The sequence below is a fragment of the Lacerta agilis genome, chromosome 6 (genome assembly GCF_009819535.1).
Source record: "Lacerta agilis isolate rLacAgi1 chromosome 6, rLacAgi1.pri, whole genome shotgun sequence".
Lineage (NCBI taxonomy): Eukaryota > Metazoa > Chordata > Lepidosauria > Squamata > Lacertidae > Lacerta > Lacerta agilis.
Genome location: NC_046317.1, coordinates 4152327 through 4165861, shown reverse-complemented (window position 1 = coordinate 4165861; position 13535 = coordinate 4152327). Strand labels below are relative to the sequence as shown.

At 43.9% G+C, this 13535-nt stretch overlaps 1 protein-coding gene across 1 annotated transcript in view; it reads right to left on the bottom strand.

Annotated features, from left to right (window-relative positions):
• PAPPA2 (pappalysin 2) overlaps nt 1-13535 on the bottom strand; it is a 143626-nt gene that overhangs the window by 69561 nt on the left and 60530 nt on the right. Inside the window, exons 7-10 of the mRNA XM_033151073.1 lie at nt 12405-12897; nt 11061-11189; nt 5568-5659; nt 1679-1872 (exon numbers count right to left, since the gene is read on the bottom strand). Coding sequence (XP_033006964.1) covers nt 1679-1872; nt 5568-5659; nt 11061-11189; nt 12405-12897 — 908 coding nt within the window. The remainder of the gene's footprint in view (nt 1-1678; nt 1873-5567; nt 5660-11060; nt 11190-12404; nt 12898-13535) is intronic.

Below are 13535 nucleotides of genomic sequence, written 5' to 3'. Positions count from 1 at the left end.
GGAAAGGAAATCAGAAACACGCAAGTGAAGCTCAGCACAAAACAGTTCCTTAATTGCACCAATTGTAGTTTCAGTTCTCTTGCCACCATTTTTGGTAGTAGCTGTCACTTTCCCCACATGGTCCCTTGGAACAATCCATCGTGTGAGATGGCAGCTGGACCACCAACACAGAACCTGTGCTAAGCCGTCATGTGGTGGAAGCTTCAGCAGTGAAAGTTACAATGTACAGAATCAGGTAGGTAGCCGTGTTGGTCTGCCAAAGTCAAAACAAAATAAAATAAATAATTCCTTCCAGTAGCACCTTAGAGACCAACTAAGTTTGTTCTTGGTATGAGCTTTCGTGTGCATGCACACTTCTTCAGATACCAGATGCACACTTCTTCAGGTATCTGAAGAAGTGTGCATGCACACGAAAGCTCATACCAAGAACAAACTTAGTTGGTCTCTAAGGTGCTACTGGAAGGAATTATTTGTTTTGTTTTGTTTTAACGTACAGAATAACGGTTTTTTTAAGAGGGGAGAAAAAAGCCTATTAAGAGAACTCCTGCTTAGCCCACATCCAGCTTCCCAGAATCCCCTTTGAATGTTTTCATTTTCTGATAGCCATGACTGAAACTAACTGGGGACCAGAGACCTTCCAGAGAAGCCACTTGAGCACACGAAGCCGTATTTTATTCAACCAAACTTCAGTTCCTTTAGCCCAGTACTATCAGCCTGGTGGTAGGTTTCTGTGGCTCAGCCCTCACTAAGGTGGTAAACCCACACCTGGGCTATACCACTGTGATTGCTTAAAAAGGGGGGGAGGGGCTCACATCATTGATTGCTACACCCTACAAAAACCTTCACAGAGGACATAAGCCTATCAGGAAGAAAATGAGAGTAGAAGAGTTTGGATTTGATATCCCGCTTTATCACTACCTGAAGGAGTCTCAAAGCGGCCAACATTCTCCTTTCCCTTCCTCCCCCACAACAAACACTCTGTGAGGTGAGTGGGGCTGGGAGACTTCAGAGAAGTGTGACTAGCCCACAGTCACCCAGCAGCTGCATGTGGAGGAGCAGGGAAGCAAACCCGGTTCACCAGATTACAAGTCTACCGCTCTTAACCACTACACCACACTGGCTCTGAGTAGAACCTGGCTGCCTAACATCTAGTTTTCCGGGTGGCAGGAATGTTTATTATTATTATTATTATTATTAATGGCAGAGTATTCAAGCATGCAAGTCCCCACCTGGTCTCTGAAGCAGTAATGGCAAGACACAGGTTGCCCAGGACAAAGTTCATTGCCAGCATTTTGGCCTTTCTGAGATCCTTTAACTGGGGATGCCTGCAAATTGTGTGCTCTGCCAGTGGCTCTATAAGCCTTGCCCTCACTTCCAAGAGAGAAAAGAGGAAGATCTTCATGATTGCCAAGAAACAGACACAGAGGTAGAAGTTCAGGGATGGCTGAAGGTAGGCCTCCCCGTAGACCTCAGTATCTATGGAGAAGTACTCTATAGTTGAAAGGTATGCATGAGGGGTTGGATCTTATCCACTGGTGTTGCCAGTAAAGTTCAGTTCATCCCAGTTCAGAGCAGAATCAATGGCTGGCAGACTTGGGAAGATCACAGAGGTTTGGGACTTGTTCTTCTTCCAGGAATAACATAAGGGCTTGAATATGAAATAAAAAATTCCCCTCACCCTCACAAGAGGTTCTCCTGTCACCAGGGAAACTGGGCATGCCTTCTGGTCCTGGTGGGAGGCATAAGCTTCTGATGCCCACTGATCCACGTACTCTTTGGGGGTGTAGAGACCACAATCCACAATGCTGCTGCTTTTCTCAAACGGCTCACAAATCCCATCGCCATCAGATACATAGCACAGGCTTGGCTCTCCTGCAAATTTAAAAGAACAGCTAAGGTGGTGCATTTGTAAACTTATTTTGTGTTATAAAAACATTCGTGATACTTTTGGATTCAACTTAAGAACAATTCACTAACATATATGCATTTGCCTGCCCTCTCTTACTTCTCCCTGTAACAGAAATTAATGTCTCCTGGTTTATAAAACCAACTCACGCTTTCTTTTAAAAGATAATTCAGAGCATGATAATTAAGTTATGTTACATTGTTGTTGTTGTTGTTGTTCAGTCGTTCAGTCGTGTCCGACTCTTCGTGACCCCATGGACCAGAGCACGCCAGGTACCCCTATCCTCCACTGCCTCCAGCAGTTTGGCCAAACTCATGCCAGTCGCTTCGAGAACACTGTCCAACCATCTCATCCTCTGTCGTCCCCTTCTCCTTGTGCCCTCCATCTTTCCCAACATCGGGGTCTTTTCCAGGGAGTCTTCTCTTCTCATGAGGTGGCCAAAGTACTGGAGCCTCAACTTCAGGATCTGCCCTTCCAGTGAGCACTCAGGGCTGATTTCTTTAAGAATGGATAGGTTTGATCTTCTTGCAGTCCATGGGACTCTCAATAGTCTCCTCCAGCACCATAATTCAAAAGCATCAATTCTTCGGCGATAAGTTATGTTACATTAGGCTTAGTATGTGCTGTGTATTTGATTGACCCCTTTTCCATTTACCTCCCCCCGCCCTGTTGCCATTTTTAATATCACTTTCTTTCCTCTGAATGATTCTATGAATGTTTCTGTCACACCCCCTCCAGTGTTCCTCTATTACTCTCTAAGGCCTGGGTGGCCAACTTGGGTCACTCAGGCTGATGTTGACTTCAGCTTCCATCATCCCTGACAGTTGGACATGCTGACGGGAGTTGTCATCCACAACTTCTGGAGGACACCACATTGGCTATCCATACTCTAAACACCACGGGCAGCTAGACACACGTGTGTTCTCCAAATAAAGTGTCCCTGAGGTAAATTGATGGAGGCCTATAGTGCATGAGGCAGAAGACAATGGTTTTCTGATATGGAACAAGACAAGGGCAAGGTTCTGAGTATTTATACCAAGCCTGGCCAATCCAGAAGCTCGATACTGCTTGTCAATTACAGGGACCGATTTTGCACCCTTGTTACCTCCGATGCAGGAAGAGAGGTTTGAAACCAAAACTCAGGTAGTCCATGTGACTAGGACCCCCGTCTCAAGCTATGCAATTTGTGATTGATGTCTCTGGCACGCCTTTTCTTTCTTTCCTCTGCTTCCATAACTTTGTTATTCCTTTATAATGCATTTCTACATACTTAATGGGCTGGAGGAGACTCTTGAGAGTCCCATGGACTGCAAGAAGATCAAACCTATCCATTCTTAAAGAAATCAGCCCTGAGTGCTCACTAGAAGGACAGATCCTGAAGTTGAGGCTCCAGTACTTTGGCCACCTCATGAGAAGAGAAGACTCCCTGGAAAAGACCCTGATGTTGGAAAAGATGGAGGGCACAAGGAGAAGGGGATGACAGAGGTTGAGATGGTTGGACAGTGTTCACGAAGCTACTAACATGAGTTTGGCCAAACTGTGGGAGGCAGTGAAGGATAGGCGTGCCTGGCGTGCTCTGGCCCATGGGGTCACGAAGAGTCGGACATGACTGAACGACTGAACAACAACAATGGGCAGTTGCAGACTAGGCTTAGGAACAGGGTGGGCATTTTTAAAAAGAAGGAAGCTCTGTAGGGGTATCAGACTTTCTGTACATTTTTCTATAAAACCACCTTGTTTTTATATAGGAACAGAAAACAAAAACTAGAAGTGGGTATTCTGTAAACATGATGACTGGAGAGAAGAAAGTCAGCCTGCTGTTTCTTGGATGCTATTATATATGTGGTAAGCAGTCCTGAATCCCTGACTTTTCAGTGTCTAAAGTGATTTTTTAAGTCTGCCCACTGCAACCGTATGAGGTAGGACCTGAACAGAGGCTGAGAGAAATTACCTTCTCAAGGCCACCAAAAGAGTTCATGGCATCTGTACAGCATCTGAAGCCAAGGAGACCCTGGTCCAAGTCCAACACACTCTCGACTACTTCATACACTGGTCAATGGGAATGTTGCCACTGATTTTAATGGAATATGGCTTTTACCCAAAATGCTCTACAGACTCATGCCAAATGCTCGACAAATGCTCCGATGGTTCCAATATTTTGAAAATTGCTTCTTTTTTAAAAAAAAAGAAGAAAGAAATAAAGAAATGGCACGCACACCCCTTCCTCCAACATTTCCTGATATAGAAAGGTAAAGGTAAGGTAAAGGACCCCTGGATGGTTAAGTCCAGTCAAAGGTGACTATGGGGTGCTGGCCACATGACTCAGAATGTTGTCTGTGGACAAACGCTGGCTCCCTTGGCCTGATATATAAAATGCAACGCCTGCTTAAAGGAAAAGGTTTGCAACACCTGAACCAACTGGCTTCTGAGCTAGAATCTTTGTCAGAACCTGAAGTAGGCCTACTTGCAATGACTTAGATCCTGACAGGGAGCTGGGGACCACCCACAGACAGCACCACCACCTGCAGAAGTATGAGCTCTGGGCCCTGAAGCTGAACCCAAATAAAAAAAACTGGGGGCTACTCAACAACTGAGATGGAATCATAGAATCATAGAGTTAGAAGAGACCACAAGGGCCATCCAGTCCAACCCCCTGCCAAGCAGGAAACACCATCAAAACATTCCTGACATTCCAAGCAGGAAACACCATCAAAACATTCCTGACAGATGGCTGTCAAGCCTCCGCTTAAAGACCTCCAAAGAAGGAGACTCCACCACACTCCTTGGTAGCAAATTCCACTGTCCAACAGCTCTCACTGTCAGGAAGTTCTTCCTAATGTGTAGGTTGAATCTTCTTTCTTGTAGTTTGAATCCATTGCCCCGTGTCCGCTTCTCTGGAGCAGCAGAAAAAAACCTTTCTCCCTCCTCTACATGACATCCTTTTATATATTTGAACATGGCTATCATATCACCCCTTAACCTTCTCTTCTCCAGGCTAAACATACCCAGCTCCCTAAGCCGTTCCTCATAAGGCATTGTTTCCAGGCCTTTGACCATTTTGGTTGCCCTCCTCTGGACACGTTCCAGCTTGTCAGTATCCTTCTTGAACTGTGGTGCCCAGAACTGGACACAGTACTCCAGGTGACCAGAGTGGAATACAGTGGTACTATTACTTCCCTTGATTTAGACGCTATACTCCTATTGATGCAGCCCAGAATTGCGTTGGCTTTTTTAGCTGCTGCATCACACTGTTGACTCATGTCAAGTTTGTGGTCTACCAAGACTCCTAGATCCTTTTCACATGTACTGCTCTCAAGCCAGGTGTCACCCATCCTGTATTTATGCCTTTCATTTTTTTTGCCCAAGTGTAGTACTTTACATTTCTCCCTGTTAAAATTCATCTTGTTTGCTTTGGCCCAGTTCTCTAATCTGTTAAGGTCATTTTGAAGTGTGATCCTGTCCTCTGGGGTATTAGCCACCCCTCCCAATTTGGTGTCATCTGCAAACTTGATCAGGATGCTCTCAAGCCCATCATCCAAGTCATTGATAAAGATGTTGAATAAGACCCTCCCCCCTCCTCAAAAATAAATTGAACAAAATGAACAGTCGTTTTTTATATAACAACAACAACCAAAGAACAGATTAGCTTTTCTAAACTCACCAACACAGTGGAATCCCTTTTCTTTTTTGCAGGTTCGAGAGCAACCATCTCCTTCTATTAGATCTCCATCATCACATTCCTCTGCAAGACTTCTAAGAAAATAATAATACTTTGCATTTATAAAGCATTTTAGCTTGGACCAAGATCTTCATATACTTTAAAGTTTTCTAATCCTTTAATCCATTATGGGTTCCCACATGTTGTGCAGCCACTGATGGAATCTTATCAGCTTGCATATATAATATGTCTTTATTGTTTTAAAATAAATACATTTCTAGAAAGAAAAAAGAAAACAAGCAAACAATAGAACAACAAACAAACAACAATATTAGAAACAGCAAAATTAATATAGCAAACATCATTTATACACCCAGCAATGCGAATAATTATGAAACTTGTGAAGATAAAAATTAAAAGTGACTTCCTATTAATCTCACTGCATTTTATCTATTGATTACTTATACCGCACAGTTACGTATTTCTTATATAGTTTCTTTTTACATTCCTGCGAACTTATATTTATACAATACAAGGGACAATCTAGTCCTGCCAAGGGGTTTCCTTTTATACCATAGTTTTTAAAGTATTCTTTAAAAATTCTCCATTCCTTATAGACTACTGTATTTTTCGCTCCATAGGGCGCACCGGACCATAGGGCGCACCTCGTTTTTAGCTTTTTTGCAAAGGGGGAAAAGCAAAGAGGGAAAGCCCCATTTTTATGGGGTTCAACTCACATTTCTGCAGCTTCTAAAGGAAAGGGAGCCTTTTCTACAGTTTCCAGACAGATAATCTAATCAGCCAGTCACATGTAGCTGGGGAAACAAACAACCTCCCTCTGCAGCACATTCAACAATGGAGGGCGGGGCTGAAAGGGAGCCGGGACTCTTATCTCTCTCCCGATCTCTTGCTGATCAGCTGCTGAGCGGGTCCTTTCAACACCCCCTTTTCTCTTTGTAAAATAAGAAGCACGATCCTCTTTTGGCCCCTGGGCAATTCAGCTCCAGGGACCACCATTCGCTCCATAAGACGCACAGATACTTCCCCTTAGTGAATCTTATGCAGCGAAAAATATGGTATTTGTTTTGTTTGGACTTTTATCCTTCCTATTGCCTTTGCTAGCTGCAGGTATTCTACCATTAGGATTTCCCAATCTGCCATGTTAGGCATTGTTGTATTTTTCTAATTTCTTGCTACTAAAATTCTGGCTGCCGTTATCCTGTACATGAACAATGTTCTTTTCGATTTCCCTACTTATTTTGGCAATATGCTTAATAGAAATATTTCTGGCCTTTTTAAATGTAAATTTAAATAATTTTTTAAGTTCTTCATATATATTATTCCAAAATACACAGATGTCTGTACAATTCCACCACATATGCAAGGAAGACCCAATTTCCCAGTAACATCTCCGATATACAGGTGAAACTCGAAAAATTAGAATATCGTGGAAAGGTTCATTTCTTTCAGTAATTCAACTTAAAAGGTCAAACTAATATATGAGATAGACTCATGACATGCAAAGTGAGATATGTCAAGCCTTTATTTGTTGTAATTGTGATGATTATGGCGTACAGTTGATGAGAACCCCAAATTAACAATTTCAACCCTGGGGTTTTCATCAGCTGTACACCATAACCATCACAATTATAACAAATAAAGGCTTGACATATCTCGCTTTGCATGTCATGAGTCTATCTCATATATTAAACTCCAGTAGCTAATGAAAACAATTGCTTACGTAAATGGACTTTTCCACAATATTCTAATTTTTCGAGTTTCACCTGTCTAGATGATCTATTTTTACACATTTTAGCAAGTTTTTCTGGGGCTTGGTGCCATCTGTACATCATCTTCATTGTGTTTTCCCTGAGATTATTTGTTGTTGTTGTTGTTCAGTCGTTCAGTCGTGTCCGACTCTTCGTGACCCCATGGACCAGAGCACTCCAGGCACGCCTATCCTTCACTGCCTCCCGCAGTTTGGCCAAACTCATGTTAGTAGCTTCGAGAACACTGTCCAGCCATCTCATCCTCTGTCGTCCCCTTCTCCTTGTGCCCTCCATCTTTCCCAACACCAGGGTCTTTCCTAGGGAGTCTTCTCTTCTCATGAGGTGGCCAAAGTACTGGAGCCTCAGCTTCAGGATCTGTCCTTCTAGTGAGCACTAAGGCCTGATTTCTTTGAGAATGGATAGGTTTGATCTTCTTGCGGTCCATGGGACTCTCAAGAGTCTCCTCCAGCACCATGATTCAAAAGCATCAATTCTTCGGTGATCAGCCTTCTTTATGGTCCAGCTCTCACTTCCGTACAGGCCGTAAATTTTATGTCCTTCTCACAATAATTTTTCCCATTGTTCCATGTCAATATTATAATCCAGGTGGTGTGCCCATCTCGCCATTACCACTTTCACCTGTTCTTCCTTTACCTCCCACTCTAATAAGAGATCATATACCTGCGAGATTTATCTTCCTTTACTTTGTATCTATTCTTTTTCAAATTTTGATGTTTCTTTTGCAACACCTGCTTTCTTATCAATGATTAATCTTTGATGTATTTGAAAATTCTGCAGCCAGTCGGTCAAGTGCCCTTTAACTTCTTCATATTTTTTCAGCGTGGAATCGTCCTGTTGTCCTTTTAATAATAATTGGTATGTGGCCCATTCCCCTTCCATATTCTTCTCCTTAACTGCCAGCGCTTCTGCAGGTGAAGTCCACAGGGGAATCCTGGGTTCTAATATTCCTTTATACTTCATCCAGATCTTATATAACGATTTCCTTATTATATGATTCAAGAAGCCCCTGTGGACCTTTACCTTCTCATATATTAAACCATAAAGAAGACTGATCGCCGAAGAATTGGTGCTTTTGAATTATGGTGCTGGAGGAGACTCTTGAGAGTCCCATGGACTGCAAGAAGATCAAACCTATCCCTTCTTAAAGAAATCAGCCCTGAGTGCTCACTGGAAGGACAGATCCTGAAGTTGAGGCTCCAGTACTTTGGCCACCTCATGAGAAGAGAAGACTCCTTGGAAAAGACCATGATGTTGGGAAAGATGGAGGGCACAAGGAGAAGGGGACGACAGAGGATGAGATGGTTGGACAGTGTTCTCGAAGCGACTGGCATGAGTTTGGCCAAACTGCGAGAGGCAGTGGAGGATAGGCGTGCCTGGCGTGCTCTGGTCCATGGGGTCACGAAGAGTCGGACAAGACTGAACAACTGAACAACAACATATTAAACAGGCATGCCAGCTTGCATTATATTTTTGCTGCCATGAGAAGGAATGTAAAAAAATAATATAACAATGCAACTATTTTTACTTCTGCTTGTTTGTTTTACAGTTAGGATCTTTTTATTTTTAAAAAATCTGTTAAAACTCATTTTTTCTCCTATTTTTATCTAGGCATTAATTTTGTTAGGCCTTTCTGGTTGGCCTTTCTTTATTCCAAAATAGGTGTCTATTTTTTACTCCACAGCTCATCTTTCTTGTTAATATATAGGACCACGTTCCTTCTCATCTGCTCTCTTTGAACTGGCTAGCATTCCCTTATCATGTTCAATTTAAACTTTCACTGCATACTTTTATATGCTTGCACTTCATTATTCCTGTTTATCTGTCTCCTTTCCATTTGTGCTCCTTCCAGAGCTTTACATTCTCCTGACAACTATCTCTTGGTGAATAGCTCCCTCCAAGGTCATATGAAACTAGGTCTTTTGGTGGGATGAAAACACTCACAATAGTAAAATGGGATATAAATTGTAGTGGATTGATTGATTGATTGATTGATTGACTGAAAGGGGTCAGCCCATAAACCTGAAAGCTGCAGGACAAGTACATAAATGAACAAAACTATTATTAATTTGAAATATTAAAGGGGAAGGAAAGTGGGCTCATTCCCACAAAGGGACCCCTGAGATAAGACTATTCTTGAGGGGTTTGGGATTTTAGGTTTCACACACCCTCCCATTCCACCACACACACCCCAGGAAGGTCCTTCAAAGCAGCCCCACAAAGCAGTTATTTCCCACTGATGCAGACAATTTCATAGAATCCACTTCCATAAAAAACGATTTAGGTTCGATCTAATCTAATGAGGAACGGCTTAGGGGGCTGGGTATGTTTAGCCTGGAGAAGAGAAGGTTAAGGGGTGATATGACAGCCATGTTCAAATATATCAAAGGATATATTTGAGGAGGATATAGAGGAGGGCGAAAGGTCGTTTTCTGCTGCTCCAGAGAAGCAGACACGGGGCAATGGATTCAAACTACAGGAAAGAAGATTCCATCTAAACATTAGGAAGAACTTCCTGACAGTAAGAGCTGTTTGGCAGTGGAATTTGCTACCAAGGAGTGTGGTGGAGTCTCCTTCTTTGGAGGTCTTTAAGCGGAGGCTTGACAGCCATCTGTCAGGAATGCTTGGGTGGTGTTTCCTGCTTGGCAGGGGGTTGGACTGGATGGCCCTTGTGGTCTCTTCCAACTCTAGGATTCTATGATTCTAATCTAATTTCTAAATTTAGATTTCTAAAATTAATCTAAAATGCAAAGTAGAGGCTGGGAAAAGAGATTTTACAGGTCCTGGGAGGGAATTCCGGTGAGTGAGAAGAGCCTTGAGGCAGGAGCAGAGAGCTCGCATGGAAGAACAAACTTAGTTGGTCTCTAAGGTGCTACTGGAAGGATTTTTTTTATTTTTTTTATTTGTTTTGACTAATTTCTCTGGATATGCCAACTCTTCCACAGGCTATCTAGGCATATAAGAATGAGGGTGGAAGTAAGAAGTGACAGGTGGCAGCAACATCCCTAAAAGCAACTGATGGCATCTTCATTTGGAGATGCATTCAGGTGTGCATCTGAACGCTCATCCGCCTCCTGCCTGCAAATCCTAAAAGCAAGGCTATCCAAGACAAAACAAGGAATTGTTGTGGGTGTCTAGGAAGATGGAATATGGAAGCAGAAGAGGTTCAGCATATCACTTAACAATACAGATTTCCCCCCACCCCACCCCCCTATACTCACATGAATGAACGGAGAGCAGGAAAACTTTGACATATGAGACTGCAATTGCTGGCTCAGTTAAAATGGGGTAAGTTAAAGAAAGAATTATGGTGCTGGAGGAGACTCTTGAGAGTCCCATGGACTGCAAAAAGATCAAACTTATCCATCCTTAAATAAATCTGCCCTGAGTGCTCACTGGAAGGGCGGATCCTGAAGTTGAGGCTCCAGTACTTTGGCCACCTCATGAGAAGAGAAGACTCCCTAGAAAAGACCCTGATGTTGGGAAAGATGGAGGGCACAAGGAGAAGGGGACAACAGAGGACGAGATGGTTGGACAGTGTTCTTGAAGCGACTGGCATGAGTTTGGCCAAACTGCGGGAGGCAGTGGAGGATAGGGGTGTCTGGCATGCTCTGGTCCATGGGGTCACAAAGAGTCGGACACGACTGAACGACTGAACAACAACAAAAAGAAAGAAAGCTCAGCATTTTCAGATCTCAGTGCTCCTCACCTGCTTACTTTACCATCCCCGCAATAGGGAGAGCCATGGATGTGGACCAGAGGAGGGGAGGCTTCACCTACAGCAGCTCCAGCCACAGCCTGCACTTGGTAGCGATACAGCTGGCCTGCCAGGACTTCCCTGCAGAAGCAAACAGAAGTCAAGACTTATGACAGAATACTTTCTTGCCTTTTCCTAAGCTGAATTTCCCGTTGTGATGTACTGAGTTGAATAGGATCCAAAATGCAGCAAGTCTGATTGGTCCTAGAACAACAGGATTCAGAATGCAGCAGTCTGATTGGTCCTAGAACAATAGGATCCAGAATGCAGCAGTCTGATTGGTCCTAGAACAACAGGATTCAGAATGCAGCAGTCTGATTGGTCCTAGAACAACAGGATTCAGAATGCAGCAGTCTGATTGGTCCTAGAACAATAGGATCCAGAATGCAGCAGTCTGATTGGTCCGCAGGAGCCACCCAATCCAGCTCCAGGTGGAAGTGAATCCAGAACCCGATTGGTTTACAGGAGTATCCCGGAATTAGCCAATCACATGGGGCCCATTGTGTAAATAGTGTATATAAAGCACACGTTTTGGGGGAACTGCATTCCTCACTACTATGAGCTGAATAAAGAGCATGAAAATCACACTGGACTCCGAGTATATTTCACCCGTGTATGCTAAGGATAGGCAGCTAATGTCTGAAAGGCTCAAACTGCCCCCCCCCCCCAATTTTCAGCTAATCCCCAAACGCAGCACCAGATTCCGGGGACTTCCCCCTTTTTATCTGACAGGGGCTCTTTAATTTACAGCAGTGGTTCCCAAAGGCTGTAGCACACCAAACCGGTGGTGTGGCAGGAGAGGGTGGCAAGGTTGACCGGAAAGTTCAAGGACAATCCAAGAAACACTTAACATTTCAGTGTAGTGTAATATAGTATCTTTTTTATTTTTTATTTTGCAGAATACTGATAAATATATTTTCAAAATCAAGCACTGCTAGGAGTTGTTGGTTTGTTTGTTTTTTGCCAATGTATTTCTTTACATGGTAAAATTTGGTGTGGCGCCAGCAAATTGTTACTCTCAAAGTGTGGCCCGGAGAAGAAAGCTCGAGAACCGCTTCTTAACAGGGTGAACACTAGCATACAGCTATTTTCGAAACACCGCTTGCCTGTCAATCATCCCATTGCTTTTGTAAGTGGCTTCAGCTTAGCAACTGGGCAGAATACTTCCCGCATGTTTCCCCTCAGGGCTGAAAAAAGCTAGTCAAATTTAAGCTTTTAAAAGGGAAGGGGGCCTAGTATGTACCTGAGGAACCACCAGCTAAGAGAGCGTTCCTGAACACTCATGCCTTCACTCACGTGTCAGTAAACTTTCGTCCCGGCTGCGTCACCATCGCTGGGGATCCATCCAGAAATGGGGGGTCCCGGAGAACCCTGTACCTTACAGGTTTGCAGTTGGAACAAAGCGGGCTCTGTGGCATGGATACCAGAAGTGCAGCGTCTATCTCCATCTGCTCATCAAACGTGTAGATCTTTACGCCAGACACCTTCTTGTTAAGGTTGAGCTTAACCGTGAGGGGGATGTCACAAAAAGTGTCCATGGGCCCCAGGTGTACAGAGTCCCCGTGCTCTGTCAGGATCTCAATGTCCGACAGAGCCTTGGGGGAGTCCGTAGAGAAGTAGGTTGTCCATACCATTAGGGACTCCGGGTAAACAGGATGCAGGAAGTGCAGCTCCAAGATGCAACCGAGTGGCTGAGGGCAAGGGGTGGTCATGCTAACGTTGAACAGATTGAACTCAGGGCTCCAAGCCTGCAAGCTGGGCTCACAGGGCTGATCCACATCTGGAGGTCCTTAAAAGGAAAACAGGACAGTGGAGAATTGGGTGAACTGGGCAGCTCACAACCTTAGAGGTAGGACTGCATACAAGGACCAGGGCTGGAGCAAAAAACCAAATATCTGTGCCAGCATTAGAGGGTGTGTGCATCTGTCCACGATTACAGAAGCAGACACAAGCATTAGAATCATAGAGTTGGAAGAGACCCCAAGGGCCATCCAGTCCAACCCCCTGCCAAGCAGGAAACACCATCAAAGCATTCCTGACAGATGGCTGTCAAGCCTCCGCTTAAAGACCTCCAAAGAAGGAGACTCCACCACACTTCTTGGCAGCAAATTCCACTGTCCAACAGCTCTTACTGTCAGGAAGTTCTTCCTAATGTTTAGGTGGAATCTTCTTTCTTGTAGTTTGAATCCATTGCTCCGTGTCCACTTCACTGGAGCAGCAGAAAAGAACTTTTCTCCCTCCTCTATATGACATCCTTTTATATATTTGAACATGGCTATCATATCACCCCTTAACCTTTGACCATTTTGGTTGCCCTCCTCTGGACACGTTCCAGCTTGTCAGTATCCTTCTTGAACTGTGGTGCCCAGAACTGGACACAGTATTCCAGGTGAGGTCTGACCAGGGCTGAATTAAGTAATAGTACCA